Here is a 25000-nt window from a genome sequence, read left to right as displayed (position 1 = left end):
AATCATATCTGAATTAAACAGAGTTTATCTTAACGAGTGAGATCAGATATAATACAATCTTTTCAAGTGTGAACATTAATCAGATTAATTCAGATCCACCTTAAATGAATCAAATCAGATTTAAATGAATTGTATATGTATGTATATCTATGTAAGTGTATGTATATGTATGAATCAGATCTGATATAAACAAATCAGATCAGATATAAACAAATCAGATCAGATATAAACAAACTACTGAATGAATAATTTGTATAGACATGTTTTAGTGTAAACAGAAATGCATCAGAAGGAGCGTTTTGGGGAATCTGTTTAACTGTTGTTGAACTTTACTGAGAGGGTTCTGGAAACATCTCAATCCAAAGTGTTTCAGATGATCAGGTTCTCACACCACGGGTTCTTACACGTTCAGGGTCTGTTACCATAGAGTTCTCGAACCATGAGGTTCCCACACCATCGGTTTCTTGCACCATTGGGTACTCACACTATCAAGTTCTCACACTAACGGGTTCTTTTACCATGAGGTTCTTACATCATGTGTTTTTTGTTGCACCATGAGGTTCTCACACCATTGGGTTCTCACACCACGTTCTCGCACCATTGGGTTTTTTCATCATGAAGATCTCCCACCATAAGGTTCTCGCACCATTGGGTTCTTTCACCATGAACTTTTAACAGCAACAGGTTCTTACACCATGAGGTTCTCACAGCAACAGGTTCTATTTTATCTCATATAAAAGCATGCAGTGACATGCACAGTGTAAATGGGACACAGAGAGCTGAAGAGCAAATGGAGACTCAGCTCCTCTCTTCTGAACAGGAAAACTGCATCCTGTGTGAAAATGAGGGAAAAAACAAACTAAATCATTGGGAGTGTTGAGTGATCCAGAACATTCTGACCACACCTACACATCCCAAAGACTTTCATTCCTCTTATACCACAGACATCTGGAAGAGATTCCAATTCTTATTGATTAAAGGACATAATATACTTTTTTATCCTTTTATAACTGCATTTATCATCATGAGATGATTTCATTCCTGTTCTCACTAATATTATTTTAGAGCAGCAGTGAACTCCTCTGTCTGGAAGATTCCACCTCAATTCCATCTGCTCACACTGGAGACTCCTTCCATAAATGTTAAACGAATGCATTTCTCTCAAAGAACTTTATTTCACAACATCTATTTTCTCAAACTGATCCACGAAGGAAGTAGATTGTTTCTGAGGAACACTCTGAGGAACACTCTGGGAAGCACTGATGCAGTCGGGCTGATTTGGGGCAGGACGAGGTGTCAGACTGACAGATGGGTTTGGGGGCAGGAGTGAGTCGGGGGGAGGGGTGTTTAGCAGGGTTTTTGGGGTTGTTGGGGCTTTTGTTCAGCATGTTGAGCGCTCGACTCTGCATCCTGCTGTGAGAGTTCCAATTTTACTGCACATTATCACTAATATTTTGTATTAAAGCTCATCAGTTCAGAAGTTTTCACAATAATTATATTTTTTTATATACATTAGATTTAATAAAAATTTTAATAATTAGTAGTAGTACTAGGGTTAAAGTTAGTACTAGTAATAACTTTGTGTCATAAAAACTCTATTCAATTGAATAAAAAAAAATTATAATTTTTTTTTACCAATTTTTTTTCAAAGCAAATCATGTATTTTCATGTAAATAATTCATTTATCTTTTATATAAAAAAATGTAATTTTTAAATGCATTTAAATTTTATTTAAAGTATATAACAATATACCTTTATTTAAAACTATTTTGAAGCTCAGACATAAATCCAATCTTCTCACGTATTAAGATTCCATTTTTCCAAAACTCTCCACTTTCTCTGCTGACTTTTCTTGAGTTTGTGTTGGAGAATCCCGTTACATCATGTTATTTATGGCTGTGAGCAGGCGAGGTATTAAAACGCCTCACAGTGGTATAAACGTTGATCAGACGCTTCCCGGACTTGAACCTGAACCTGAAATATTTACGAACATAAACCAGATGTTAGAGTTCAAATTCCAAACAGCTGATGAAGGTCCTGTTTAAATATAGCAGATAGAGCTTCTGTCCCATCACTGCACACTGAACATGCTTCAATTACAGACCTTTACAGTGTGTGTGTGTGTGGGGTGTGTGTGTGTGTGTGTGTGTGTGTGTGTGTGTGTGTGTGTGTGTGGGAGAGAGGTTAAAGGTTTAATATGTGTGATCTGTATTGTTCCTCTGTCAGTTGTAACTTATGAACTGCGGTAACTAACAGCTAGAACATCTCCAGACAAAACTCCAGACAAAACTCCAGACAGACAGACAGACAGACAGACAGACAGACAGACAGACAGACAGACAGACAGACAGACAGACAGACAGACAGACAGACAGACAGACAGACAGACAGACAGACAGACAGATAGATAGATAGATAGATAGATAGATAGATAGATAGATAGATAGATAGATAGGAGGGTGTGGAGAAAAAACAAACAGTAATCACCATAAACTATCTATTTATCTGAGTCTGGTGTAATATATTCTCTCTCTCTCTCTCACTTTCTCTCTCTTTCTCTCTCTCTCTCTCTCTCTCTCTCTCTCTCTCTCTCTCTCTCTCTCTCTCTCAGGATGTATGGAGTGCTGTCTGAAGTGTCTTCGTGGGATCCCGTACCCGTCTCTGATCGCCACCATCCTGCTGTACGCGGGCGTGGCTCTGTTCTGTGGGTGTGGTCACGAGGCTCTCTCCGGCACTGACACCATCCTACAGAACTACTTTGATGTGAACAGGACTCTTGCCGACTCGCTGAATGTCTTCACCATGTGAGCTCATAAAACCAACACAGAACCCAACACAGTCCAATGCATGACTGTGACACAGAGTCAGAATTGTGGGCAAGAATTGTAAATTATTTATTATGCAAATTAGCTGGATGCAGAAAAACCGCGAACTGTTTACTTTCAAAAGGTTTTATCATTTTATAGGTTTTAGTGCACTTAAAAAAAAAACACTTTTTTTGTACTTACAACAAAAGATGTGCAAAATATATAAAAAGCATTTTATTATGTCACAAAAGAGTTAAATTAGGCCACGCCCACAACTTTACACTGTGTGGTAGGAGTGTGAGTGTGTTTCCATTTCAATCTCGCTGATTAGTGTTTAATCACATTTGTATCTCTCCTGTGCACTACAGTGTGACTCTGCTTCTCTTTCCAGCATCGACATCATCAAATACGTGATCTACGGCATCGCCTCGGCTTTCTTCGTCTACGGGATCCTGCTGATGGTCGAGGGCTTTTTTACAAGTGGAGCCATTAAAGATCTGTATGGAGACTTTAAGATCACCGCCTGCGGGCGCTGCGTCAGTGCGTGGGTACGGAGTCCCGCTGAAGTTTACATACACATTTATACACGTTTTCACACAGTTAACCAGTGACAGCATAGTGCATGAAGCTCAAACACAAGTTCAGAAGAGAAACATGCAGCGGATCTAGAAGAGAAGCTTGAGGAACATCAGACTTTACTTTTACATTTTACAGAATAGAAGAAAAAGTGGTCAATCCACAGATCCCTGAGGAACACATGCAGAGAAACCATACAGACAATGAAATCAGACAAGGTGAATAAATCGGATCAGATAGGAACAAATTAGCGGATAAATAAATCAGATCGAATTTAAATAAACGGGATCACAAGCAAATATATCAGAATAGATTTCAATCATTTAGATCAGATATGTTCACTGTTTCAATTCAGATCTTATGTATTTTATCAAGTGTGAAACCAACTAATCAGAATTCAAATATATAGATTTTTGGATAAAATCTGGTTATTTTATATTTTGAGACAGAAACTAAGCCATTTAACTTTAACTTTATTAGATTTAGAAATTTTACATATATACATTTCAGATCTCGCATTCTTTTACCTCTAATACTGATAGATCTGATCTAATATTTCTGACACACTGTTTTCCCACAGTTCATCATGTTGACGTATATTTTCATGCTGGCCTGGCTGGCAGTCACGGCCTTCACTGCTCTGCCAGTTTTCGTCTACTTCAACATCTGGACTATGTGCCAGAACACCACTGTACTGGAGGGTTTGAAGCTCTGTGTGGACCCACGCCAGTTCGGTAAATAGAGCTACTCACCAGGATGAGAGCAGAATTATACAGAAAGGAACATGAACTTGACCCTCCGCGAAAACAAACAAACAAAAAACAATCACTGAAGCGATTCAGGAAAAAAAACTCATTACACGTACAGTTACATCATAAAGGCATTTCCTGCTTTTGTAGTCACATATAAAGCCTTTTTTTGACAGCGGGATTTCGTGCTTCGACCCTGAACATCTGTTCAGCTCACAGAAACATGGTTTAAAAAAGTACAATCATAAAATGTTTGTTTCCGTAATTAACGCGCAGGCGATCAATTATTTTTATTGATACATTTTTTAAATGATAAATTTTTACAAACATACAATTTACACATTCACTTTTTTTAAAATTGTAATATTTTACGATGTATAAAATGATCAAATTCAGATTTTAAAAAAGCAGGTATTAAAAATGTGATTAAATATCAATAAAATTTTTTTGACATTATTTAATTAAACATTAATAAAGCAGAAAAACAATCACTTTTCAATCACATTTCTTCCGAAGGTCGTTGTACAATTTTGCTATAAATATTTTTTCTTCTTCTTCTTTTTCTTCTTCTTTTTATTATTATTATTAGTATTATTAGTATAAGTATTAATTTTAATATTATTATTTTTGTTGTTCCCATGTTTTAGGTGTTGTGACGATCAGAGAGGAGAAGTCGTTGTGTGTCACTAATTCTGAAAAATTCTTCAAAATGTGCTCATCTAAAGAGGTCCGTTTCAAACTGGACCACTTTTTCATTTATTATTTAAGAAGTTAAAATCCAACAGTCTTTAATGTGAGTGAAATATGGGGTGTGTCCTCAGCTGGATATGACCTTTCACCTGTTTGTGTGTGCGCTGGCCGGAGCCGGAGCTGCCGTCATCGCCATGGTGAGTTCACTGCCGATCCACACAACAGCGTATAATACATAAAACATTACCGACGCAGTCACGTGAGCGATGCGGTGCCAATTAATATCTGTACACCAGTTCAGGTCTGGATTCTGATTGGTCAGAAGGTATTGATGGTGTTATTTTTATATGAATGTGTTTGTTCGGATACAGTATCGTTTCCATAGTAACGCTTTATTCAAAACGTTTGCGACTAATGGAGTGGATTGAAGGAGTCTCCAGTGTCAGATCTTTGTAACAGTCAGAGGTAATGCTGTAAGTTTTCAGGGCGGAGGAGTTTCTCAGTAGAGCTGGTGGGGGAAGGAGCATTTATAGCTGCTGTAATGTGCAGTAAATAAACATGAAATTGTTCCTACATTAAATGGTTTGAATATTAATAAGTAAGAGAAATATAAATCACTTTACAGTGCACTGTAGTAGGACAGGCTGAGTGATCGATCGGTTATACACACACACACACACACACACACACACACACACACACACACACACACACACACACACACACACACTATAAATTTATATACAAAAATAAGACAGAGGTATGGGGATGGTATCTTATCTTAACCATGTCTGCATCAGGGATTTAACAAACTGAGATAAACATTTTCAGTGCCAAATTAGTTTCTCTTTCATTTTTCCATTCATGTGAATTTATTTTGATTCATGTATTTGCACACTGTCAGGTTCGACTGCACCAAAATGGCTGAATTACATCACTTACTTCATCCCCTCTGTGCTGCTCTGCATGTAAATACCAGAACAGGGCCATGACTCATTCCTGCTTTCGCTGTGCATCATGGGAAATCGAGTTTATGCTCGTCAGGTTTGAACAAGCAGTGAGAGTGAGAGGAGCATCAGTGTTCAGGTTCCTCTCCATTTTCAGGCTCTTCATCTGAGTTTTCATTCTTTTAAGATGATTCTGTCTTTTTCTCTTATTCTCTCTCTCTCTCTCTCTCTCTCTCTCTCTCTCTCTCTCTCTCTCTCTCTCTCTCTCTCTCTCGCTCATGCACTCGGGGTATGTCACAGAGTTGCTATGGAAACTAAGAGAAGAAGAAAGGGCATGTGAGCTTGTTGCAAACATTCGCTCAGTCATTTGTTGGCGACCATATTCTAAGAACCAGAGACAGAGGGAGGAGGAGGATGATGATGATGATGATGATGAAGTTGCTTAATGTCAAAAACTAAAATGCCACCAGGCTTCATTTATTATGAGCAGCACAATAATTTGCATAATAATTTTGTATCTATATAGCTGTAATAATTAAAATGTCTCCTTCTTCTTCTTTCGACTGCTCCCATTAGGGGTCTCCAGAGCGGATCATCCGTCTCTATACCCCCCTGTCCTCTACATCTACACATCTTTCACACTCAAACTACCTGCATGTCTTCCCTCACCACATCCATAACCCTCCTTCTTGATCTTCCTTTTTTCCTCCTTCCTGGTGGCTCCATCCTCAGCATTCTCCTACTGATATACCCCATGTCCCTCCTCTGCACATGTCCAAACCATCTCAATCTCACCTCCCTCACCTTGTCTCCAAAACGTCCTACATGCGCTGTCCCTCTAATAAACTCATTTCTAATCCTGTCCATCGTCGTCACTCCCAACGAACATCTCAACATCTTCAGCTCTGCTACCTCCAGCTCCACCTCCTGTCTTTTACTCAATGCCACTGTCTCTAATCCATACAACATCTCAGGTCTCACCACAGTCCTATAAACTTTCTCTTTCACTCTTACAGATACTCTTCTATCACAAATCACTCCTGCTATCACTCTTCTCCACCCACTCCACCCTGCCTGCACTCTTTTTTTTTCTTTTTTGTGAGAAATTTGCATATGGCTGATTTTATAAGATAAGACACAAACCTGTCAGTTAGGAAGCCAAGGGGGTGTGGCTTTGTCAAATCGAGCATAGATCATTTGCATATGTTTGCATAATAATATGCAATAATTTATCAATTTTTATGAGCCATGATTGTGTATATTTGTGTGTGTTTGTGTGTGTTTGTGTGAGATTCATTTTACATAATATTGTTACATAAATATGCGAATATGCAAAACACTCTCAGCTGCCGACGTGTTAATAATGAATAATGAACTTGCGCACGCACGCACGCACACACACACACACACACACACACACACACACACACACACACACACACACACACACACACACATCATGTAACCAATCATGTCTCAAACACAAACAGCAAAACAAACAAATACAAATACAGACACAACACACAAAGACTAATATACAGAAACAAGTACATAATCAAGGTACATATACACACATTAACACATTAAACACACATTACCTCCTCGCACACACACACACACACACACACACACACACACACAGGGCATGCAGTGGAAATACCCTGCTGTGATCGCACACTGCCTCCTGCTGGTGTTGGAGTTAAATTTATCTCTGATCTCTGTGACATCATCGAGTCCTCACCGAGTACCAGCACCGAAACAGGTGGCAAACAAAAGGACAGGAAATGAACAGTGTGCATGAAGAAATGGGCGGACCTTATCGGTCCGTCATCACATGCCCGTCAGTGATTAGTCACTACACACTTCAATCTGAAAGACAGAAGTTGACAGCTGGAAGAAGTTGAACCAGATGTGCATGAGGAACGTCACAAAGATACTTGAAAGGTTTTGAATCCATAGAGAATAAAAATCGTCCAATCAGAAATGTGCTTGAGTAGATATAGGGATCATTTCATAATAGATAGATTATAGACACTTTGAGGTTCAGCATACTGCTATGATCGATGTTTTAGGGGGACGTAAGTCATATCACAGTTTTACTCAGATGTTTGGAGCATTTCTCGAATCATCCTTAATATTTATAAATCAGTAAAAACATTACTCAAAACACTGTGTACAAGCAGCACAACACATCGGATTTCCTACAAAAGCCTGAACTTTTCTTACAATCCTTCGTTTATCTCTCAAAAGTAAGTATTAGTGACAGTGAAAATCTCATTCCCATCAGAATGACGAGTTCTTTGTCACTATGTTTAGTCGTGTTGTCAGTATGATGCTTCACAGTTTCAGAGTTTCCTGATATAAACTATGGTTTGGATTATAATGAGTGAATATGCATGAGGATGAATTTCTTCTGTGTGGCGTCTTTGAATTTCAGCTATTACAGAAAAACTGTAATAACAGTGATTAAAAACAACAGGCGTAGCGTTACAGTGATTACAGAAAAAGTCGTTGCTCTTCAGGTTCCTGAACTCATCACACGTCACGTCACAGTGAAGCAAATGCTCTTGACACGTTTATGACATCTCTGATTTCAGATCCACTACCTGATGGTTCTGTCGGCTAACTGGGCCTACGTGAAGGATGCGTGTAAGATGCAGAAATATGAAGACTGCAAGTCCAAAGAGGAGCAGGAGCTTCATGACATCCACTCCACACGCTCCAAAGAGCGACTCAACGCCTACACATAAAGCAGGAAGTAGCACCAAAAGGGGGAGGAGCCTCAAGGCACTGGCTGGTGCCATTTAAATGACCAGTGGTGTGTCACATGACCAACCCCATGGCCAACCCAATTATTATTATTATTATTATTATTATAATTATTATTATGATTACAGTTATGTCTATCTCGTGATGTAGTTTTTCCCTCACACTTACACAAGATTGTTGAGCTTTTTTTATTTAATTTAAAGCGTTGTTGATTAACGGGTCGGTTGTAGGGTTAAAAAAAAAGCACATATTTCATGTGTTTTTTTTTTTTTACTTAATTTCTTTTTCAAAGAATTTCACATGAATAGATAAAGTAATATTTTTTGTTGGTTTGGTTTTTATTCCATGAGATTTTGGGCCCAGAAACAGCAGATTGCTTGTACATTCTGCACTATTTTGGAAATATATATATAAAAAAAAGAAAAAAAGAAAAAGACAGACAAAAATTAGAAATAATGTAACAAAGGCTTTATTTATTATTTTTCTACAGATATCATCACAAAATGTATTCAGACAAAAAAAAGGTTATGAGTTCTTTCCTAGCAGTTTCACAGCCTACAGTGTTTTTAGCCCCTTTTTTATTTTCCTGCAGATGATAAGTACACCATCATTTTCAGTTCATTTTCTTTCCTTTTTTTTGCTTTGTTTTGTATATAGCCATTCTGTAAATGTCCACATGTACTGTATGGAAGCACTTCGATTTCAGGTGAATTCATATTAAATTACATTCCATGTTACAGATGGAAAAAAGGAATAGTTGGATGAGGAGAGGCTTAAGGTTTAAAAAAAAAAAGAAATTTTTTAAAACAATTTCAGATGTACATAATCATAGATGTACATATCAGAGCCTGAGACATTCCTAAAGATCAAATCACAATTACTGCTCTTTTTTGCAGATGTGACAAAGAATAGACAGAATAAATAAATAAATAAATAAATAAATAAATAAATAAATAAATAAATAAATAAATAAATAAATAAATAAATCTGTCAATACATAAAAGATCCACTGGTTAAATTAATGTCATTTTGAGCAATTCTGGGAAAATAATCAGTAATATTGATTAATGATAAAAAGTAATTTTCAGCAGATCAACACACCATTGATGAATAAAACAAAATATAATGTTTGTTTTTCAACTGAACTCAAACAAATGATAAATTTCATGAATATTTTTAAATTGTCTCCAGTTTGAATGAACAAAAATGAGCTTTAAACATTTTATCATTTTGAAACGCTTAAATAATGTATTATAGTGTCATTTAAAAAATATCTAATTTGTTCCTGCTTTTTTTTTTTTTTTTTTATGAAAAACAAAAATTTCAAAACAAAAAAACGAAAATATAAAAAACAAAAATATTCTGAAAAATTTGAAAATGTTGAATCGAACTTACAATAATTACTGACATCACAATCATGTGTGCAGGATAGTAAACTTAGAGATTTTCCTTTATTTCAGAAGAAAACGTGTGTGTGTGTGTGTGTGTGTGTGTGTGTGTGTGTGTGTGTGTGTGTGTGTGGAATGACATCACCTACCCAAAGCTCTGATATGTACATCTCTGACATCATTCTTCTCCTTTTTCTTCCTGTGACAGTCACATGACAGTGGTCTCGTGTAGTCAGTGGTTAGATTGCGGGATGACGGAGTTGTGTTATCATTCTTTCATCGCTCTGTTGGTGTATCGTGCACTTATCCACCTTTTATCGTGAGCTCTTTCTCAGTGTAAGTGCATTGGGATCTGTATCTGGATCTCCATAATGATGTTAGGTGAAGACTGTGAACCTCGGTGTTAATTGTGGCATGGGTCATGCATTTAATGGATTTACTTCTTTAACAGATCCAAAAAAAAATAAAAATAAGAAAAAAAAAAGCAGAAAAAAAATATTTTTTCTGAATTGGTGAAGTGGCGAGTGTGTCGCTCACTGGATCGCTCTTTTCTCCTTCTCTTCTCCTCCCTTTTCTTCTGCTTCTCTTTTCTTCCCTTCTCTTCTGCTCCCTCTCTTCTTCTTCTTTCTATTCTTCTCCCTTTTCTTCTGCTTCTCTCTTCACTTTTCTTCCCTTCTCTTCTTCTCCCTCTCCTCTTCTTCTTTCTCTCCTCCTCCCATTTCTTCTGCTTCTCTCTTTTCTTCTCCCTTCTCTTTTCCTCCCTCTCTTCTTCTTTCTCTTCTCCTTCCTTTTCATCTCTTCTCTTCTGATGTGCAGTGACTGAATCCTCTTTTCTCTTCACACCGCTTCGCTCTCGATGGTAGTGTTTGCTTTGTTTGTAAGTGTGTTTAGTTTTGTGGTGAAATCCTCTCTCTCTCTCTCTCTCTCTCTCTCTCTCTCTCTCTCTCTCTCTCTCTCTCTCTCTCGTCTTTTGTACACTCACTGAAGAATGCGTAGTAGCACACGCTGTACCATGACTCTGTTTTGTACATAAATGTGCCGAATCGCTCGACAGTGGCTTTTCTGATATGCTTGCGTGAAATTAAATAAAGACACTGGTGTAATTGGTAAGAAACTCCGTCCTGTCTTTATTTTCCTCATGGCGCTGAGTTTCTGCCTAATCAGCAAACAATCAGCATCACAAACTACTGATATTGATTTATTTTGCTTGTGTTTTTGTTTAAAGCAGAGGAGCGCAAACTTTAATGATATTGAAATGAAAGTTGGCATCAGGGGCTAAGTTAAAGGAAACCATGGGTCAATGTTGGGCCCTCAGGCATTGCGCATGCATTAGATATTCCCTGAAATACATAGACACACGTCTCACCTACAATTTCAACACCGGAGTTGTTCAAAATCGAACAGTCGTTCACATGTGTACAATCATGAGAAATACACCATCAGCCATAACATTATGAGCACCTGCGTAATATTCTGTTGGTCCCCTTTAGCTGCTAAAACAGTCGTGACCCATCGAGCATCAACAACATGAACTTCTTCAGCAGTGTGAGCTACAGGATCTCGTCTGTTGGATCAGACCACACGTTCAGCCTTCGCTCCTCACATGCATCAATGATCAGTTCACCACTGTTTCTTCCTTGGAGCACTTTTGATAGATTCTGACCACTGCAGACCAGGAACATCCTACAAGAGCTGCAGTTTTTGAGACGCTCTGACCCAGACGTCTAGACGCCACAGTTTGTCAAACTCGTTTAAATCCTTACGCCCATTTTTCCTGCTAACATCAACTTTGAGGACAAAATGTTCACCTGCTGCCTAATAAATAAATCCACTGACTAACAGGTGCCATGATGAAGATCATCAGTGTTCTTCACTTCACCACTCAGAATGTTATAATGTCATAATGTTATACCTGATCGGTGTAAATAAAAATAATCAAATAATACAGACATTACAAATTCTTTTGTCTTCTCTTTCTCTTTTTCTCTCTCAGGGTTAATAAATCATGATCCTCACACTCAGGTGTCACTCTGTCATACACACACAACAGTCTGCATTGAGAGAGAAAAAGAGGAATAAAAAAGAGAATAGAAAAACAAAGATAGAAACAGACAGAGAGAGAGAGCATGAAAGAGAGAGAGATAATAAAAGAAACAGGAGAGACAGAAAGAAAGGAGAGAGAGAGAGAGAGAGAGAAAGAGAGAGAGAGAGAGAGAGAGAGAGAGAGAGAGAGAGAGAGAGAGAGAGAGAGAGAGAGAGAGAGAGAGAAGGTTCAACAGAATTAGGTCATGACTGGAGAATCTTCGTTAGCGGATTAGAATGTCCTGAGAGGTCATCACCTTTCCTTTCCTCCCTCCTTTTTACCACACACACAAACACACACACGAACACACAAACACACACACACACACACACACACACACACACACGAACACACACGAACACACACACACACACACACACACACACACACACACACACACACACACACACACACACACACACACAAACACACACACACACAGTAATCCTTTGTAATCTGTCATCACCTGCACACCGTCGTCTCGTCTCAGAACAGGAGCAACACTGAAGGACGAACAGCTTTTTTTACTTCACTCTTGTATGTGTTTGACTGAAAGTGTGTGTATGAATGTGTGTGAAGGTGTATGAAGGTGTGTGAAGGTGTGTGAAGGTGTGTGTATGACATGTGTGTGACTTGGAGAAGGATGCGGTGTGTGTTGGTGTTTCAGGTGCTGCTGTGCTGTTGGAAAGTCGCGCAGCCGTTTTGTCCCTCGCAGTGCACCTGTGTGTTCCACAAGACCAGGTAACACACACACACACACACACACACACACACACACACACACACACACACACACACAGTAGTTTATAAGGATACCTATATATAAAAAATTATAATCTATAACAGAAAATTAGTTTTAATATTATAAAAATGTTTATATTATAAAATTATGTAATTTTATTTACTTTTCTTTAAAAAACAACAAAATAACCAATAAAATATAATAAACAAAAACATAATAAAAAGCCTCCTTTGAATTACTTTTAAATACTAATAAAAGTATATGCTACCCCTGTATCTCATCTCTGCTTCATCTCTTCTTCACCTGTCCCTCATCTCTGCCTTATCTCTTCTGTACCTCATCTGTTTCTCATTTCTACCTTGAATCTGCCTCGTCTTTAAATTCCTTTGCCTCCTTTCTACCTCTCCTTTGTCCCTTTCCTGCTTCATCTCTTCCTACCCACTGCCTTATCTGACTTTTCTGCCTATTTTGTACCTCATCTCTGCCTCCTCTCTGCCTCGCCTCTGCAGGACGGTGTTGTGTAATGACCCAGACACGGCGGAGATCCCCGTCAACATTCCCTTAGACACGGTGAAGCTGCGTGTGGAGAAAACGGCAGTGCGGCGAGTAAAAACCGAGGCGTTTTACTACCTCACAGAGCTCCGGTATCTGTGGCTTACCTACAACTCCATCAGCTTAGTGGATCCTTCCAGTTTCTACAACCTGAATGTCCTGCACGAGCTCCGTCTGGATGGAAATCAGATCTCCATATTCCCCTGGGAGGCTCTCAGAGAGATGCCCCATCTCAGGATGCTGGATCTGCACAACAATCGATTAACAAGCATTCCTGTAGAAGCTGCAGCTTATCTGGTTAAAGTCACATACCTGGACATTTCCAGCAATAAGCTGAACACCTTGCCCTCAGACCTTCTGGACATCTGGAGTCCCTTTTCTGGAATAATTTCCACTGGCAGCTCCTCTCAGAAGATCATACTGGGTGAGTAATGATCATGATAGTTAGGCATTCTAAGTAGGTTTAGAAGCTCCATTGAGCTGCTCAAGAGTGTCCTTCAGTGAGCAGCAGGTCTGTGGGTGGAAATGTGGTATTAATGACAGAAGGTCAGAACATTCCCTGTACTAAAGTAACTCGTATAATCACTCTTTACAACCAAATAACCAGAAAAGCAGCTCAAAACACATGACACATTTGACCTTGTGGCTGAAAGTCTACAGCGGCATCGGGTTTCACTCCAGCAGGACAAAAACCATGATTCTGAGGATACAGTAACTTAGGCATGATGATGGTCGGAGATCGCTGCCATTGTCAGTGTGTGATACGGAACAGTTCAGTTGAGCCTCACGTGGGATTTGAACGTGTGCCGTGTGAATGCCGAGTTCGTCCCCAGGCTCCTGACTCGGGAGCAGAAGAAACACAGATTCGAAGTCTGCTGAGAACTCCATCAGCATGCCATGGACGAGCCGTCCTTCATGTCGAAGATCATTACCGGTGATGGCGAAGATAATTCTTCACAGTGGAAGAGCCGAAGACACAATCTTCACAGTGAGATCATCTTCACAGTGTACTCATCATCTCCACGCCCAAAAAAGACAAATCAGGTCTGCAGCTCTACTAAGTGCATGCTCATCGTCTTTTACGACATTCACACCATTGTGTATTGAGAATTCATCATCAGGAGCCAGATGGAGGACATTCCAGGCCAGATCAGTGGTTTTCCAGTCTTGAAACTTTTTGATACCACCTTAAACAACAGGATTAACATATCTGATCTCATAGCTTTAATATAACCATATCTGCAGAAGGTTTGTGGTGTCTAAAGATAACTGGAGCATCTGCATGTTCATGCTTCACCACACTTAAGTACAGCTTTAATCTGCTAATTCGGTTTCCACATGTGAAGTGGGGTTTAATTTGATCCGCAAGCTTCATTTGGACAAGTACCTAATCATGGGCACTGGCGGAACCTGAAGAACAAAGAGATTAAAATATTATTAAAACAAAAAATGTTCTAGCTCTGTGTCCATCATCAACTGAACTGTTAGAGATTTTCATCAACATCACTGCCACACCTATGTTACACGTTTAGAACATTGAGTCTCCATTAAGAGCTCCTCAGGTGTTCATCCTTTATATATGTATAGCAGAACATCTCACCATTAACAAAGAAAACGCCTTAAGAAACACTATTAGAAAGTTCCAAGAACAAACCTGTATGGAGACTATAACCATTAAAACTCCTTAAAGAACCCATGCAGGAACTTTGTTAAAAAATCTGAATTCAGCAGTGAAGTGTGGTTTAAGCTTCTAAACATCATGTACTTCACTGTAGTTTGTTCTCATTATCTTAGAACAAGTAGGTTATAATCAGCATCAGCAGAACCTTTTGGAATTCTATATATAGGAAACAGCTCATCACAGCACCAGATCTGTTCTGAATTCTGAAGCAGGACTGGAACTGAACGTCTTAATACTGAACTGTATATGAGGAACTGTGAGTAAAGGATTAAAGAATGTATCATCAGCCGTTCTTCTCCATACAGATGTTCCTGTTCATCTGGGAAACGACTTATTTTATGTTTACAGTAAAGAAACCAGAGGTCTGGCTGAAGACAGTTATGAAGGATGTGCGACTGAGGTTCAGCACCTGATGTTTTGCTGCTTGTGTTGGAAACACTTCAGGATGTTAAACATGCGGCGTCTCAGATGACCAACCCTGGTTTCAGAATCTACAGTCTTAGGTTTAGACGCCTGCGATTTAAATACTAATACTGAATAGAATAAAATACGAATATAAAATAGTACTTTTACAACATTAGTGCTCAGTTTTTTCTCCGCTGCCTTGCTAGCAAACATGTTCACCAGCTTTATTTGTATAAGAATATATTGTAGGAACTGCTGAACATGCAGAATCAACCTGCTTTATTTTTATGTTCGAATATTTAGCAATTAATGACAGTAACCTGGTGGTGATTAATTGACTAATAGTATTGGGCTGTTATTGTAGCATAATAGCTAATCATGTTAAAAATAATTAGATGGATAATAACTTCCTAAAATAAAATTAATTGAACCTAGCTCAATAGAAATCACAATCAAAGTGATTTTAAAATGTCTGCAAACAAAAAGTGTTTCAAAAAGTTAAAAAAATTGCATTTAATTAATAAAAAAGAAGCATTACATAAAATACATAACAAAAAAGCTAGCATTGCTAAAACACCTTCCATGTTGCTAGGTCTTCAGGACAACATTTGGTATTGCGATTGTCGCATATCCAAACTAATTGAGATGTCCAAGATGGCAGAGGGTCTTGTGGTGCTGATGGACCCGTTGGTGACCTGCAGTGGTCCGGAGAACCTGGCGGGGGTTCTGTTTAAACGAGCAGAGCTGGATCAGTGTGTTAAACCAGCGGTGATGACTTCAGCCACAAAGATCACGTCTTCTCTCGGCAGTAATGTGCTCTTGCGCTGCGATGCTACAGGATATCCAACTCCAACCCTGCTGTGGAGCAGAGAGGATGGATCTCCACTCAGCAATCCAGGTAACAGCCTGATTGACTTGATTGTCTTAATAAACATCTGCCAAGGAATTTTATAAGCTGCCATTAACCAGCTTTGTTTTACCAGACTTTACAAGCTTCAAATTGGCAAGTCATTATGAAATTTGTCACTTTTAGAAGAATTCCTCCACATCTCCAAACCAAAACCCTTTAGTGCCATTAACAGACTGAACCTCTTTGCTACTTATATCTTCTGAACTGAATTTTATGAATGTTTCTGAAGAAATCTGTGAGCTCTTGTAGGATCATTTTCAAAACAATAACAAAATTCCATCATGAAGCATCAAGCATTTATTGAAGTTTGGTTTCTTCTTGCATGCTTCAGTTGTGCAGGAATCCCCAGGTGAAGGTGTTCGATGGTCCATCCTTAGTCTGCAGCGAATTGTGTTGAAGGACGCTGGTGTTTACCGCTGCAGAGCAAAGAACGTTGCTGGAATTTCAGAAGCCTCTATCACACTATTACTGGCTGAGAAGGACTTTACAACTTTTTCTCCCTTTGACAAAACTTTGCCTGCTGTTACAGAGGCTGTGATTTCCTTTTCTTCCACCACCACCAACTCCACACCCACCACTAGCACCAGCACATCCAAACCATCTCCAGCTACACTTGAGTCTATAGCTAACAGGTTGAACTTAAGCCCAGGTGGATGGGTGGAAATCCAGAGATCTCCACCCACTGGAAATACAGCCAAGATGAAGCAGCGCAAAATTGCCCCCAAGGATAAATTTAGGAAAAAGAGCAGCCTGTACATCAGAGATATCGAGGTGGTGGAGGAAACCGAAGACAGTGCCGTTGTGTTGTGGATAACTGAGGGGTTTCCAAATGAATTTCCACTGTCAGTGGAGTACTTTCCATATGATGCAGAGGAGATAAAGGAGACTGTGGACACTGAGGTTGGAAATGGTAAGCTTCTTCTTGAGAACTTGTTTCCCAACCAGGTGTACACGGTCTGCTTGGTTCCCAAAAGTGGAGAAGAGCAATGTAGGAATTTCAGCACTCTGGACAATGTTATAGATGACACACCAAACGGGTGGCTGTTGATCGTCACTGGACTTGCTTGTGTTTTTGTTCTTCCTCTCATTGCTCTCCTTCTTTACAAGATCTCATCACTGTACTGTAAAAGAAGCAGCAAAAACCCTGAGATGGATGAAGATCTTTCGAAAGAGACGTATGTGAAATTTGAGACTCTGGCGATGCAGCAGAGGACACTGAATGGACAGGCGAGCGATCTCTGGACCCGACGACTGACGCAGGAATCAGAAAGGATGCTCCTCTGTTCTCGGTCCAGTATGGACTCACAAATGACTTACAAAAGTGATAATTCACGGTCCGAGTTCCTCTGCTAGCTCTGTGTGACCAAAACTGGCCAGGAACGGTGAGGAGCTTCTGCTTTATGAGCCTGCAACAAGTAGGCAGGACTGTGGTTTCTTTCATCACCTCATTACTTCACACCTACTAAAATTTATCTAATGGAAAAAAATCTAATCTTCACAACTTATAGCATTCTGACTTTGACATCTACCTCACTGACAGCAAGCATCTTCTGGATATGTAGCAGACTGTTAAATGCTATGATATACTCTCAAAAGAACCTATAAGGATTTAACAAACAAAATATTAATACAAGTTCTTTCAGGTTTATTTGAATGCTTTAAGGAGTTCAAAGTATTAAAGTGCTCCATTATAAAAGTACTGTAACTATCTGCAGAACCTATGAAGAACAGGTGTGGGTTTTTTTGTTGTTTGTTTTTTAAGGGTACTTTTATAAACTGGTCCAGTAAAAAAAATATTTCTTTGATAGAAACTCAAGTAATCTCAGAAATCTTTAAGTAGAAAGTATTTAAGAGCAAATAAAATATCACTAAAGAACCTTTATTTTCCTAATAATTGACCAATAAATGCATGACAGATTCTAGGTTCTCTGTTGGTTCTTCATGTAACTAAGCACAATAAAAAGGTTTTACACAGATGTTTTCTGATATGGAAACACTGTGAGGTCCTGCATGTTACTCTTGAGTCAAACATACAACCAAAGAATCACAAAAGGTTATAAATTAATTAAATGTAATTAAATATATTTTTCTAATGCTTTTATTGACGGATTTCTGGATGAAGTGCTACGTGAGATCTTTAGAACATTGTGTGATGGGTTTTTGTACCATAAGTGTTTAGCGTGTCTGTATTTGTTTTTGTAAATAATATTTAATTCATTAATAAATAGATGTTTGATGCACTGAAACACAATATTCTTATATACTGCTTGGTGCTCTTGATGTATCTGTAGGTCTCATGATGATTGTCCTCTGCTCCTGTTCCGGTGGAATATTTTTAGGAGCGTAGGTCCAGTTTAGTGTAAAATAACCATCTGGAGCTGAGCTCATGAATATGTACTTTATGACATTTACATTCCATGTACATTTATTGTAAACTTTTAAATATGAAATAAAAAACAGTACAGGTGTTAAATTACATGACAAACAAGAAATGGTAAATGTTCTATTTTAAAATCGTACATTTCATTATTTTATATTTACATATTTCTGCATTGTGGTATTTATTTATAGATAACAATTATATTTAAATATGATAAAATAATATATAATACATATAACAAAAACAAACAAAAAAATATATATTTATATATATCTGTAATCGAATGCAGACTTTTCCACATTTCTTGTTTGATTCCTTCAGAACCGTGCTGCAAAGTCATGCATTTTTTCTGTCTAGTTTAAATGGGAATACAGGGCTGCTGTTGTGTGTGTGTGTGTGTGTGTGTGTGTGTGTGTGTGTGTGTGTGTGTGTGTGTGTGTGTGTGTGTGTGTGTGTGTGTGTGTGTATATACACATGCCATCGTATTTGTCCGGCAGCATGAGCAGCGATGTTGATGTGATTAACAATAATGCATTCAGACGACTGAGTAAAAAACAGCATCATGGCCCAGTGTGATAAAGTGCTGTGGTCTGAACTTCTACAGTTTAGTTCACTGCAGTGTTTGAGCTGAGAACAAGTGTTTATAATATGTATTATTTATTTATTAGTTTTTATTTATTAGTTGCTGACTGTTTGTGAATTTTGACAAACTTCCATGGTGTAAGAAAAGAGAGTATGTGCCTGATATCAAAACCCGGCCTGCAGACGAACCCCTGCATGTGTCACATTCACCACGGGGCTGTCAGGAATTTCATACTTTGCTTCCAAAACAGCCAGAGGAACCACTGAGATGCTGAAGCGAGCGAGTGCAGAGAGACAACGGAGTGTTGAGAGCCTGTGCTGGTCGAAGTCTTGTTCTGAATGCTCCCGCATTCTCTCTTGACTATTCTCCCCAGGTCAGGGATGTAAAATGTAAATTCTCGGTCAGGTCACTAGAGACTTGCTCTTGTGTCCCTTCACTGCCTTTCACACTCTCCTGACCTGGAGGACCAGACATGTGTGGAGGTCATGCCCGGGATCTGTTCCCAGGGAAACAGTGATCGCTGAAGCAGGATTATGGTTTTGGGGAGATTAACAGTCATTTTGAACCTGATTCTCTGGGTGAAGAACATCCACATCGATACGTCCACATCATGCAGGACGGCAGGAAACTGGAGCTGTACGGGTGAGTCAGTATCCTCCTCAGTCTTCTGGTTAATCTTTCACAAGATTTTATTTTGGTCAAGCAGAAATCTGTTGAGGGTTTTCCTTCATATCGTCTCAGGGAGTTTTCTTCACCTGCTCATCACTGGGATCTAAATCCACATCTGAGATTCTGTAAAACTGCAATGTGATGCTATTTATGCTACTATGTTATTAAATTAACTAAAAAGAATATGTCACATAAGCAGGTGGTACTGAAGAAGAATCCTGGCATTTAAAGATTTTAAAATATGCAAATATATATATATATATATATATATATATTTTTTTTTTTTTTTTTTTTTTCAGGTTTCAAATTGTGTAAAATGTAATTTAATAATGTTTTTTTTTTTTTTTTTTTTTTTTTAATCCATTCTATTTGGACCAAAATGTGGAGAAATATTAAATTATTTATTTAGCAGTGTAAATTTTTTAACACAATTTGAACAACAAAATTTCCTGAATAATTTCCACATTTATACAAACTATTTAATCACATGAGTTTACTTCACATTTCATTTACCTCACACCACATGCTAACACACTATTGCTAGGCAACTGTTAGCAATGCACACTTCTAGCTTTGTTATCTGATAGCTGTTAAGAAACGTGCAGGACAATGATGGTGAAAACAACATAAAACTATGGGAGTACATCAGTATTTCCCTCAGAAGTGTTGGTAGATTGTTAATAAAGCACTTTGCATGGCTAAAATTACAGTAATTCTATTAGCATATTAGAACGTATATTAGAATCTATTTAGCATTACTAGAAACACCACGTTTCTGACACGGGCGACTGACTGACCAGAAAAAACACAACTACAGAGTAAAACGTGAACCCATTAGAGAAATATATAGAGGTGTACAATTTCAAGGGTGTTATATATCGTCAGGTGAGATTGGAGACAGGTGTGTGTGGGTGTGATAAAGAGTGTGTATATGTGACGAAGTGTAGTCCATGGCAGCCATGTTTATAAGTCAAAGTGTTTTCTGGGAAATGAAGTTTAACTGATGACAACTAATTTGTTTGCATATGTATAAACAGATAGATAGATAGATAGATAGATAGATAGATAGATAGATAGATAGATAGATAGATAGATAGATAGATAGATAGATAGATAGATAGATAGATAGATAATCTCATAATCTCATATAATCTCCCTCAACAAAGCCATCAGCCATCCTGTTCTTCACCAAAAAGCCTTTCATTTACTCATGTTCTTATGTCTTTCAACACAAAGCAACTCCTGATCTTCAGTGGAGTATTACTGAAGTCCAGCATTGTAGACCTCATCATGAGAATAGTAATCGATTTTAGATCTCACTATTGAAGAATGGACAATTGTAGACATCAGAATGAGAAGACTAGAAGCTTGAGAACCTCAGAACAAGACAACTAGAAGCTTGTGGACCCTTAAAATGTGAAGAATATAAAGTTGAGGACCTCAGAATGAAAAAAACTAGAAGCTTGTGGACCTCAGAATAAGAAGACTAGAAACTTGAGGACTTGTGTAAATTTTTACAGTTAGATGTTTATGGCTGGTGGTGTCTAGATGTTTATGTGTGCCATGCATGTTGTGTTTGTAATGTAAATAACTGTAAATGTTATTAATGAAATAACTCTGATGTGGTTTTGTGGGAAGATCCCAGGCCGTATCTGCTCGTTGGTCTCAAGAACCTCATTCTCCAGGTGGACCTGGACAGAACCAGTCCAAAAAGGCTTGCATCTGGCTTGGGAAACGACATTCTGATGGACTTTCACTACAGGGAAGGAAGAGTGTATTGGGTCGACACACACACAGGCGTCCTGAGTCGGGTCCAGCTGGACGGAACACACACTAAGGTGATGGAAAAAATTTTTACTACAGTGAAGAGATACGGAATTTCATAACGGAATTTCATTGCGGAATTTCATTGCGGAATTTCATTGCGGAATTTCATTACGGAATTTGTACAAAATGTAGTGGATTGTATATGCACATAATCCACACACACCTTTATGTTCTCATAATTTTCTCCACTTCATCTCGGGTCGTTATTCACCTCCACATCGTGCACCAACATCCTGTAACACCTCACACCTTCACCTGCATCATCACCACTATAAAGCACATTGTTCATGTTCATGAGCAAAGCATTGCAAAATCGCAGTCATTTATGAACAGAAAACAGAATTGTGTAGTTCATCTCTCGACTCTTCTGGTCCGAGTCGTTTGATCCGTTTTTCCCATCACTTGAACAGCTCCAGACATTCAGTTAGGATTTATTTATTAGATCCATAGAGAATTTGTGACCTGTTTTTAGAAACTTCTATCACTGGGGAAAGAAATCTCAGGCCTGGCTGTTGACTGGAGAGGAAACTCTGTGTACTGGAGCAGCAAGAAAACAGGGACGATCCAGAGAGCAGATGTGGATGGACACGAGGTGAAAACCATCCTGAGAGACCTGAGTCGACCAAGTGACGTCGTGATCGACCCAAACGCACGGTAAAAAAACAAACATCTCCAGTTTCTGCTCTTTACTTATTTCAGACCACACTGGTGTTAAGTTATTTTCTATTAAATTTCTAACTTGTATTTATAATTAATGTGTTTTATTGGCTTTTGCTCATATTCGTGCAAATGCTGCAGAAACAGCGTAGATTCACTGACCTGCAAAATTGTATGATTAGAAGTCATTTGACTGATAAATCATGCAATGACTTTCTCAGTAGGTCCAAGATGAGATGGAGGTAGTGCTGATTATAGGCTTCCTATTTTACAGCTTTAAAATATAATATATAATATTTTTAAAAAGTGCTTGGGTTGCGTTTGTGTTGCTACGTACAGGAACAGGTACATTTCAATGTTACTCCATGACGTCATATCTGGTTGCTGCCGTATTCGCTGCAATGTAACTGATGCATCATTTCTCGTTTCTATAGCAACAGATCATTTACAGGGATTTGTTCAGCAGGTGCAGGTTCATGCAGTGTTCATGCAACATTTTATGGAAGGAGTCTCCAGTGTCAGGGATTTGCAACCGTCTCAGAGCAGTTTATGTTTTAAACTTTCCCGATAACGTGTGAACAGTAATTATGTGCTTAGTGAAAGTTCTAAAACAATAAATGTAAATTTAAATGAATAAAAGGTTTTATGTGTCAATATTAAAATGTAAAATAATTGCTGGTTAGTTGCAGTAACGAGGGTGAACTCGCCACACGGTCACTGATTATTTTACTCTAATTGCTAAACACACAGTGGTTTAGTCTCTCTCTGTGTGTGTGTGTGTGTGTGTGTGTGTGTGTGTGTGTGTGTGTGTGTGTGTGTGTGTGTGTGTGTGTTTGTGTGTGTGTGTGTGTGTGTGTGTGTGTGTGTGTGTGTGTGTGTGTGTGTGTGCGAAAGCCAAAACCACACACTCCTAAGTGTTTGCGTATCCAGCTTGTCAAAGCAGGAAAGCCAAAAGGTCAAAGTAAATACCACAAAGTTTGTTTAAACCATAAAAAAAAAAAATCCTGGAGGGCAGAAAATAAATGGAGAAAGAGTCATGCGGTTGTATTTTCACTTCTCCGTCTTTTATCCTCACTGAACAGGTGAATTTTATTTTCCTTTTTCTACTAAACATGAGTGTGTATTAAACACAACCTTCTTAAAAATGAGATCTTATCTAAAATAAAATAAAATAAAATAAAATAAAAAGAAACGTCCTACATGTTCTGTCCCTCTAATAAACTCATTTCTAATCCTGTCCATCGTCGTCACTCCCAACGAACATCTCAACATCTTCAGCTCTGCTACCTCCAGCTCCACCTCCTGTCTTTTACTCAATGCCACTGTCTCTAAACCATACAACATCTCAGGTCTCACCACAGTCCTATAAACTTTCCATACAACATCTCAGGTCTCACCACAGTCCTATAAACTTTCCCTTTCACTCTCACAGATACTCTTCTATCACAAATCACTCCTGCTATCACTCTTCTCCACCCACTCCACCCTGCCTGCACACTTTTCTTCACTTTCACAGATACTCTTCTATCACAAATCACTCCTGCTATCACTCTTCTCCACCCACTCCACCCTGCCCACACTCTTTTCTTCACTCTCACAGATACTCTTCTATCACAACTCACTCCTGCTATCACTCTTCTCCACCCACTCCACCCTGCCTGCACACTTTTCTTCACTCTCACAGATACTCTTCTATCACAAATCAAGTGGTACTAATAATAATCTATATTTCTCTCAGCCAATAAGATCACACGGAATCCTGATTTGCTATTGGTGGAGAATGATGTTATTAGAACTGAGTTTGCTGTGTTAATAAGTGAATGTGTGATTATTATAGGTTTGTGTTCTGGTTATCGGATGGCGTGATGTCTGGTATCCAGCGCTTGGATCTGATAGGAGATCTGATCTTCACACTGCTGGAAATCCCAGACAGGTTGTTATGTTTGGCTGTGGATGTTGTGGAGAAGAAGCTGTTCTGGATTCAGGATGATGGGAGTGAACTCAGCTCTCTCGGCTCCTGCGATTATAACGGCAACCTCGTCAACGTCATCAACCAGAGATTACGGTGAGACTCCAGTACTGAAGTTAATCATTTAATCAGATCAGAATATTCAGGTCAAAACGTCTGAGTCTAATCACAAGACGTGTTCACGAATATAAATCATAAAAAATACACATGTGCTTATTAGGTATAATATCCAACAGTTATTAAGTACATAAATATAAAATAATAAGTATTTAAATATTTTAAAGTCTGTAACATTCCAGAATATAAAATTGTATATATATATATATATATATATATATATGTGTGTAAAATAAATATTACTATTATAAAATATATATTTTTGTAAAAATAAATTATTAATAATAGTAAAAATTTAACAGATTATTGATTGCAAATAAAATAAAATGTTAAAGAGAAACCCATGTTTAGTGAACTTTACAATAATCCCAGTAATTCAATATAATTTAAGGTTGTAAATGATTAATTAGTTTATTTAAACAATTAAATTATTAAAACATTAATTAGTGTAATCATTTAATTTGGATAAATTGAAAAATTAATTAATGAGCAGATCACT

At 38.2% G+C, this 25000-nt stretch overlaps 3 protein-coding genes across 3 annotated transcripts in view; all 3 read left to right on the top strand.

The window, feature by feature from the left end:
* The window catches only part of gpm6aa (glycoprotein M6Aa), a 16747-nt gene extending 5707 nt beyond the window's left edge, over positions 1-11040 (top strand). The window contains exons 2-7 of the mRNA XM_083559850.1: positions 2612-2804; positions 3199-3355; positions 3964-4117; positions 4780-4859; positions 4954-5019; positions 8367-11040. Of these exons, the coding sequence (XP_083415976.1) occupies positions 2612-2804; positions 3199-3355; positions 3964-4117; positions 4780-4859; positions 4954-5019; positions 8367-8519 (803 nt within the window). The 3' untranslated portion in view covers positions 8520-11040. The remainder of the gene's footprint in view (positions 1-2611; positions 2805-3198; positions 3356-3963; positions 4118-4779; positions 4860-4953; positions 5020-8366) is intronic.
* lrit3a (info leucine-rich repeat, immunoglobulin-like and transmembrane domains 3a) overlaps positions 1-17995 on the top strand; it is an 89166-nt gene extending 71171 nt beyond the window's left edge. Inside the window, exons 2-5 of the mRNA XM_083559786.1 lie at positions 12599-12750; positions 13261-13727; positions 15982-16287; positions 16631-17995. Coding sequence (XP_083415912.1) covers positions 12632-12750; positions 13261-13727; positions 15982-16287; positions 16631-17652 — 1914 coding nt within the window. The 5' untranslated portion in view covers positions 12599-12631 and the 3' untranslated portion in view covers positions 17653-17995. The remainder of the gene's footprint in view (positions 1-12598; positions 12751-13260; positions 13728-15981; positions 16288-16630) is intronic.
* Positions 17996-19736: 1741 nt separating this feature from the next.
* Positions 19737-25000, top strand: part of egf (epidermal growth factor) — a 17321-nt gene continuing 12057 nt past the window's right edge. The window contains exons 1-4 of the mRNA XM_083559875.1: positions 19737-19904; positions 21570-21769; positions 22231-22412; positions 24253-24480. Of these exons, the coding sequence (XP_083416001.1) occupies positions 19796-19904; positions 21570-21769; positions 22231-22412; positions 24253-24480 (719 nt within the window). The 5' untranslated portion in view covers positions 19737-19795. The remainder of the gene's footprint in view (positions 19905-21569; positions 21770-22230; positions 22413-24252; positions 24481-25000) is intronic.

Source organism: Silurus aristotelis (genome assembly GCF_946808225.1).
Source record: "Silurus aristotelis genome assembly, chromosome: 14".
Classification (NCBI taxonomy): domain Eukaryota; kingdom Metazoa; phylum Chordata; class Actinopteri; order Siluriformes; family Siluridae; genus Silurus; species Silurus aristotelis.
The sequence above is the reverse complement of the archived record's forward strand: the minus strand, read 5'-3'. Positions and strand labels throughout refer to the sequence as shown.